The sequence below is a fragment of the Orycteropus afer genome, unplaced genomic scaffold (genome assembly GCF_000298275.1).
Source record: "Orycteropus afer afer isolate SDZICR_OR568_19922 unplaced genomic scaffold, OryAfe1.0 scaffold00015, whole genome shotgun sequence".
In the NCBI taxonomy this organism is placed as follows: Eukaryota; Metazoa; Chordata; class Mammalia; order Tubulidentata; family Orycteropodidae; genus Orycteropus; species Orycteropus afer.
This window is the reverse complement of record NW_006921602.1, coordinates 22,727,387-22,736,198: the sequence shown is the minus strand read 5'-3', so window position 1 is coordinate 22,736,198 and position 8,812 is coordinate 22,727,387. Positions and strand designations below refer to the sequence as shown.

Sequence of the window (8,812 nt, the reverse complement as noted above, 5' to 3'; positions counted from 1 at the left end):
TAATTACAACACACGGCCCACAGTAGTTATTATTTACCATCTAAAGCACTGCTACTCAAAAGTTTGGCTTATATACCCAAATTGATTGTCCCTGATTGACGATAAGAATACCGTGTGAGAATGTAAACCAAGTATGTTACCAAGCACAGTATTTAGTTCAAGTACCATTTATTATTTTTTCATTGCTAGACTTTTTCAATAAGGGATTTAATCCGGTAGAGGCTCCTTTTCTCTTAGTGGCTAGGTGACAGTTTACTAATCAGCTACTGTGAATATTACTACTCTTAAAGGCTACATGGGGCAGGAGAAAGAATGACCCACAATTCAAAAGAGATCATAGTGTCATTATTTGGTACAGTGTTCTAAGGTTTTGCAGTATAAGATGCTAGGTTTGGTGAAAAACTGAATGAGATTCATCGAGTGGTCCTTACATAGACAGAATCTTTTCTACTTCCTGCTCTTGTAAGGTTTAGAATTACACCAAAAATTTTGTTAGATACTTACATTTCAACAAGGTGATAGCTAATGGGGCCCTCTTTCCATATCTTTTCTTGGGTGCAAGAAACATGAAAATACTTGCCCCTTCAATAAAAAAATATATATGTATATATATTTGAAGACATTAAAGAAAATAATTCATTAATATGTTGCTTGTTTAACCTCTTTGCTTATAGAAAACTATAAATTATATTTTGCTTGAAATCAAAGAATTTAAAGCAAATCTATTTGCTGTAATTCAGCAGTATCACCCACTGCATGTTAAGTTCTAATTTTAAATAAAGCATGTATCAGTTAAAACACATAGATTAAAATCTCACCACTAACTTCAACATTTCTTAGAACAAATACACAATTTCTAAAGGCGCCGAAGGTAATCTGACTCAAGCAGTGATCTGAAAACAAAATTATTCAGAGACAGAGTTTTATTGCAAATATTTACTCAAAATCTACTATTTACAGCAGAATTTTAATAGCTGTTTAAAACATTTAACATTCAGTGAAACAAATTTAAGGATGAAAAGCATATTTTAAGAAAAATGTAGCACTTTAAATAAAAGTTTATTAGTACTTCAAAGCAAACTACTGTTATTCACCTTATTCATTTCTATGTCTATTATTTTCTAGAAGATAAAAAACAACTGAATTTAGCGATCATCATAAGGACAAATTAAGCTAAATTCTCAAAAACCGATTTTTACATCACTGCTTTAGGTCCCATTTGAAATTTCTATTTTACAATGAAAGAAAAGTCATTTAAACATGGCTGAATATATGCCAGGGTATGTTTTCAGTTTACTGCTTTACAGTTTTTACATTATACCATACTTTGGTTTGGCTTCCAGACCATTTCTATGGATTTATTTATAATGAAGATCATTAAAACAATGTTAAAAGCGTAATAGTTACAGGCATTTCAACAATGGGTTTCAACAATGAATTTATACAACGAGTATATCAAAGGATTTCTGCACAGCTTACACTGACCAAAAAGCACAAATATAAATTTATATTTTAATAATTTCACTTTCACTGAAAGTTTAATTAAGGTAAGCATACAGCCTGGCAGGCTAACACTTGTATGGAGGTACAGAGATTCAAATATTCTGGTTACATGCTTCAGACAGTCTGGAATGTTAAATTAAATCCAAAACTAAGTTTATCTTCACCCAAATTCTCATTATATTAAAACAGCACTCTAAGCATGCTCCATATACCAGCATTATACTCAACATAAAGCTTTTGTGAACAATGCCAATCCACCATCATTTTAAATGAAGTATTCCCAAAAGGTAGGTTTCCAAATCTCTTTATTTAAATTAATTGAAAATATATAAGGGTGATAAGGATCTTTACCTTAGGACTTATGGAAGTTTCAAAAGCTTTATGAATGTTATTAATATTCTTATAATTCAATTCATATTGGTAAACAAGAACGGTTTCCTGAAAACTGTTAAATGAGACTTTTCAATCGCAAATTTAACATTCACTAATATATTATTCATTAAAAAAAAATCTTCTTAGAAAGCCATACTAATTGTGCTATTATTGGTGAACCGATTTACTTAATAATCTAGGTTGAACATACAAGTAATGTGTATGAATGACCTCCTTCAAATTTTTCTGTTTCTGAACTCTACAACAGTACCACTGAGCTCCCCTAATAGTATTGTCACACACTGTTCTTACCATAGGTACATTACAACTTAGAATGACAAATTAATTTCAACTCCTTTCATTTTCCTCTGCCAGGTCCACTGTTCTTTCTGTTGTGTTAGGGCTATTTCCTCTAGGAACATCATCTGATCTGACACTACACTTCATCAGTCTTGGCTGAAGGCTCACTACTACCTTTTTGAAAGATTTCTGTGGCTTCATACTCGAGCACCTCTGATGGAGTCAAAGGTTCCAAATGAATACTGCCTTGCTCACTAACATCAGAACTAGCAGATTCAGGTTCATCTTTTTTTCTCAAAAACTGATCTATACTAACATCACCTGATGTTAACCGCAAATCCTTAATATTCTTAGAAGAAAATCTAGCTTCACTGGAGTTGGGATCTTTATTCAGATCACATGAAATTATGTTTTCTGAACTTTGACATATCTTCAGCTCTGTTTCCTGACAAACAAGTTCTAATTGATTTTCTTTTTCCACTTTATCTTCATCAATATTTGAATCATAACTGAAGATCTTCTTTGAGCCAGTCTCCTTGTCTGTAAGACAGGTATCATTTTTCTCATATGAAACTGTTACACTTTCTTCACTTTTTGTTACTGATGAGCCTTCAAGTGAATTTGCATCACATTCATTTTTTTCTTCCTCTGATGAAGCATTATCTTGTTTACTGAAAAAATAAAGCCATTTATTATCTATTGTTTCTTAACACAATATATTTGGACACAATCAAAAGAAAGACTTGATCTAAAAAGTAAAAAGTGTCAAGGCACACTTGCCCACAAAGACAGAAAAAGAAAAAAAGGATCTAGATCTACAGTCCTTCCCATGACATTACCATAACTTAAGAGGAGGCATATTTATAGGAAATAGAGTGAGAAATTCCAGTGGGTAGATGTGGGGAGTCTATTGACTGGTTTTAGTCCTGGTTATCATTGTTTTTATCTATTCATGTATCTTGTGTAGTTTTCCTATTAATTTTTAAGAATACTTTATATAAGGAATATTTGGAAATAATCTATTTTTATTTTATGATTTATACACTGTTTTTATGCTTAGAATATTCTTTGTTAGGTAAATCACAAAACACAAACCTTTCCTTAATTATTAATAGCCTAATGTAAAAAATAATAAAAACATACAAGCCCGAAAAAGGTATCTAAATACATACATATATATGTGTGTATGTGTATGTATAAATAATGTGTGTATATATATATATACACATAAACACATATTATTTATGTGTGGAAGTGTGTATATGCATTTTAACAGAAACTATTTCATGAATCATAAAACATTAGAAACAGATTTCTAAGAGGATATCCAGCCCCTTATCTAGATTTAGGAGTCCTGTATTATCAGTAATAAATCTAATCAATATTTACACCTTATTTCTTGCATTTAATACATTTGGAATTTAGACTTTTTTCCAATGAATTATCCAAATATCTTGCAACATTATCAAATGATCCTAAATAATTAAGTTATATTTAAGAGATCACTTATTTACTACATATCTTGTTTCACTAATCTGTCGACTTCATAGACTATTCTTGAGTCAATACCACACAATCTTAACAATTACAGATTAACAGTGCACTTTATTATCTTATAAGGAGTTCTGGTAGCACAGTGCCTAAGGCACTTGACTGCTTATGCCAGAAGGTTGGTATTTTAAACCCACCAGCCACTCTGTGGAAGGAAGATGGGGCAATCTACTTCCATAAAGATCTGCTGCTTCAGAAACCCAATGGGGATCACTATGAGTTGGAATCAACTTGATAGCAGTGGGTTTGGTGTTTTTGTTGTTGTTTTATTATCTTGTAGAGTAATTAATCTACATTCTGCTACACTTGTCCATAAACTTAGTAGTTTAAAAATGTAAAATATATCTGTACAAGGATGCTCATTAAAATGTTTAAAATAGTGACTATAGAAAGAACCTAAACCTAATATTCGACAACAGAACAATGATTAAATAAGTTATGGTATTAACAAGTGGAAAAACACTAACCTTACTTTAACTTTCACAGTTTCACAATCAAATTTTATTGGGATTTTGAGTAATCATTAAATCCATAAAGTAATTAGGAAAATGGCCTGTCATTCACATTATTTAATACTATTTTCTATCTCAGCAAATTTTTGCTTCTCTTCATTTAAGTACTACACATTTCTCATTTTTGTTACTACTGTGAATTAATTATTTTGTTCATTATACCTTGTAATTGTGTATTACTGGTATACAGGAAAGGTACACATTTTCATACCAAGGTACCTTAATTAATAGTCATTAATTCCAATCATTTTCAACTCATTTTTCTTGGATATTATAGGTCAATTATGAAATAATGTGCAAAAATTTTTAACTTTTTCTTCTTTATTTCAAATTTGTAGTTATTTTTGTTAACATCTTATTGGACTAACTACAACTACAGAAAATGTCAAATAGTATCAAGGGGACTAGACTGGACAATCTACTTCTGTAGAGATACCACCTTGGAAACCCAAGGAGGGGTCACTATGAATTGTAACCAACTTGATGGCAGTGAGTTTGGTTTTTTTTTAAGACTACTTTTTTAATTCCTTGGTTGAATTTTCATTAATTTTTTTCCTCTAGAAGGAAAAAGAGCTACGTAGAGAAAGGGCTAGCTAACTTTACTATTAAACTCCAAGAAACATATCATAAAGCCTTATTCCAAAACTTGCTTTCTAAGTGTAACAGACTAATTAATCTCAACAGATTAACAAGCAATGTACTGTAAAATATACAGTGTTAAAGAAGGAAGAAATTACTTAAAAGATAAAATAAAATTATCTTTACATAGAATAAAGTTGGTAGCTCTGGTAGCGTCATGCCTAAGGCATCTGACTGCTAACCAGAAGGGCGAAGGTTCAAACCCACCAGCCACTCCTCGGAAGGAAGACAGAGCAATCTACTTCTGTAGATTAAAGTTCTAATTGGAAAGTTAGGATTTTCTTTTGCTAAAGAGGATTAGAAAACGTCTTGTGTTCCTTAGTGTTCTGAGGATTACATTTTAAAAAATCAACCTCTGAATTCTGAAAGTTTTGAGATCCCATGTCAGAACTAGTCCTATAGGTGTTTGAAAAAACTTAAGAAAATAAAAGACCATAAGATTATCTTTGCAATAATTTGTTTCAATGATGCATCTTGTAACTGTTTCATTTAATAGGTACAACTAAAATCTGTTAACATTACTTACTAGTAATTTTTTTTAATTTAACAATAAAATATACCTGACATGTCTAAATTTTTTTTTTTTAAAAAACCCAAGGCTCTAGAGAGCATTTTTGTTAAATTCAAATTCAAATTTTTATTTTAATGAAAATCCATTATTTAAAGCAATCATATATACAAAACCTTAAGTAGCCCTTTGATAATTGCCTGTAAAATAACACAGCTCAAATTATGTTATATACTTGAATTTCAAGAGATTCAGTGGTTCCTTATATTTACCTTTCAGGCTTTGATGTTTCTGTTTCTCCTTCAGCCATATTAGGTCTTGAAATTTCCTGAAATGATTAATAATACTTTTCATTTAATTCATGGCTAAGCCTAAAGAAAACAGCTTTTATTATACTAAATTTTCTGGGTAAAAGAAACATAATATACCAAAGAAATGGAAAAACAATTTCTTTAAAGTATGTACTAGAATAATCTTCATTGTTCAGGATTTTTAGAATTCTTTAAAAATATCTATAAGGTTCTAGTGTACCAAAAGGTTTCTGATTGAAAGTCAAGAAGCAGTTATCCAGTTACTTCAATACCTGCATTCCTTAGCTTCTCTTTCAAATATGGACCATAATTACCACTACTGGAATATAAAACTATTAAAATATAATTTGTATCTGAATAACAAGATCCATTCATAGTGTTTTTACATAAACATATCAAGTAAAGACACTTAAACATCTCTGAAATTATGATTTAATATTTGGAATCATGGTAATCCTTCCAATGTTAAATCCAAGTAGTATTAAACTGTAGACAAATATTTTGCTTTTGCAGATGTTTTACAGGGGGAAAAGAATACAGTGAAATGTCAGTAAGTAGAATGTTAACCTCCCAGTTTATAACAATTACTGAGCACATATGATGAGTGAGGTAATATGTTAAGAACTTTATATTAACTATCTCATTTGATCCTTATATTAGATATTATTTTTTAAAATTATGATTTTAGGAGAAATGAGATGGAGCATTCCAATAAGTGGTGGAGTGAAGATTCAAATCCAGGCCTGATACTTAGCCACCACTGAAGTAGGTTGCCTCAAGCATGTGAAATTGATAAAGGCATATTAATCACACATATTTATCTCCTCACCCTCCCCAAACCCAGCTAACATGAGGACAAAAGAATAAGAAATTTTCAGTCATAAAGACCAAGATACCAAAGCATATTGACAGCCAAAGAGATTTCAAGAGAATTTGGTATACAAAAAGAGGGTAGAGAATGGTAATAGACTTAGCAATGTGAAGGAGGTTAAGAAAAAAATGTCTGTCATGGTAGAGTGCAAAAAGAGAGCCAATTTGCCCAGCCAACCTAAGAGACCTGTGCTTGGATGCCCAGTACAATAATCAGTACAAGAAAGGTAAAACTGAAGCAAAGGGACTGCAGGAAATCTTAATGAGCTCCTTTCCGCAACTCATGCAAACAGTTACCCTATCCTTTCGCCTACCACAGTGGCTTGAGGCTATCCCTTTGTACTAGAAAAGGTTTAGACTTGGGAACATCAGAAATAGTAAAGCACAGGGGTAAAGTACTGAGAGAAAACAGAAAGATTTAGTAAAAGTTGATATACTGCCTTTTTGTCTGACATCTTAGCAAGGATGCAGTTGTAGAAGCTGCTCTCCAAGCTTCACAATGCTATCCAAGAATGACAAGAAGAAAGAAGCTGAAAAGTTGGCCAAGAAAGACAGATCCAGTGAACAAATCTGGCAGCGAGGTCAAAAAGTGGTCCCAAACGCAAAGTTCAGGACAGGCTCAATAACCTGGTCTTGTTTGACAAAGCTACAAATGATACACTCTGTAAATAAGTTTCCAACTATAAGCTTATAACCCAGCTGTTGTCTCTGAGGGACTGAAGATTCAAGATTGCCTGGTCAGGAGCTGTTTAGTTAAGGACTTACCAAGCTGGTTTCAAAATACAGAGTTAAAGTAATTTACACTAGAAATATCAAGAGTGTATATGCCCCAGCTGGTGGTGAAGATGACTTGGGAACATGCTGAAAAATTGTTTGGACCTGTTCAGGCATCCAGTTCCCAAGCAGATTGTGCAGGTCGTACAGTAAACAAATCCAGGGAGCAACTTTTACTTTATAGTCCTTTCAAATGGTTCTCAAGCTGACATGTGGGGCTCTTGAGACACTTTCAGGAAACATGCAAGTCAGAACTATTGGTACAAAAGCAATGGTAAGTAAAAATGCTGATACCCTGGCATGAATGAAAGCAAACTATTAAAAAAAAAAAACAACTCACTGCCATCAAGTCGATTCCGACTCATAGTGACCCTCATTGGGTTTTTAAGGCTGTAAATTTTTATGAAGTAGATCTCCCCATCTGCCTTCTGTGGAGCAGCTGGTGAGTTTGAACTGCTGACCTTCTGGTTAGCAGCCAAATGCCTTATCCACTACACCACCAGAGCTCCTTAAAAGCAAACTATACTGGTATTCATTTTATTCTTTACCATTACATATAAGCAGTAAAATGAATTTGATTAAACCTCAGTCCTTTAATTCATATAGTTTAATATTCTGTGTGATGAAATAAGAAGTATGCATAAAGCACTGCTGTGGCATATTGAAAACACTTGGGTGGGTAATTGACTTACAAGCTGATTTAACCACTTTTTTTTCTTTTCTTTTTTAAATGGGACACCACTGTCAAACCATAGAGATTTAGACTTAGGTATTTTGTAGACATACTCTCGAAAATTAACAAAAGTGTATCTGTCACTCTAAGGGAAACACTGACAGTATTCCTTGCCAGTAATAAAATTCAAGCAAAAATTAAAGTCTAGAAAAACTTGTTCTACAACAGTGAGCTTGAAAGCTTTCCAATACTTAAAAGAATTTTCTGATGAGATTAGTGCTCATATTAATAAATATAATTGGTTAAATGTAATTTGTATAATGAAATATGTTACCATTTGGAAGATCTACATAACTCAGTGAACTAATGTTTTCCAAATGACCAATGTATGGTTACAAAATCATGCATAGATAAAAGATTCATTTAAAGTGTAAGACAGACAAATAAATTTTAATGTAAGAGTACAAAACATTCAGTGATATGCACAATGGAATACTATGCAACACTAAAGAATAATGTAGAATCTGCAAAACACCGCATACCGTGGATGAACTTGGAGGACATTATGCTAAGTGAAATACGTCAATCACAAAAGGACAAATATTGTATTAGTCCGCTATTGTAAAAGTTAAGGAAAGGTTTATCTATAGAAGGGAATTTTCTTTGTTGGTTACCAGGGGTGGGAAGGGAGGGGAGGGAACGCTGTTAGATAGAGATAAATATTGATTTGGGTGAAGAGAAGGGCAATGTACCAAATGTGAGTGACCAATATGGCAGCACTGAGGATGAGAAAGACATA

The 8,812-nt window shown here is 32.4% G+C and overlaps 1 protein-coding gene across 1 annotated transcript in view; it reads right to left on the bottom strand.

The window, feature by feature from the left end:
- Positions 1-2,311: 2,311 nt before the first annotated feature.
- Positions 2,312-8,812, bottom strand: part of ZNF280D (zinc finger protein 280D) — a 116,062-nt gene continuing 109,561 nt past the window's right edge. Inside the window, exons 19-20 of the mRNA XM_007958592.2 lie at positions 5,658-5,713; positions 2,312-2,846 (exon numbers count right to left, since the gene is read on the bottom strand). Of these exons, the coding sequence (XP_007956783.2) occupies positions 2,312-2,846; positions 5,658-5,713 (591 nt within the window). The remainder of the gene's footprint in view (positions 2,847-5,657; positions 5,714-8,812) is intronic.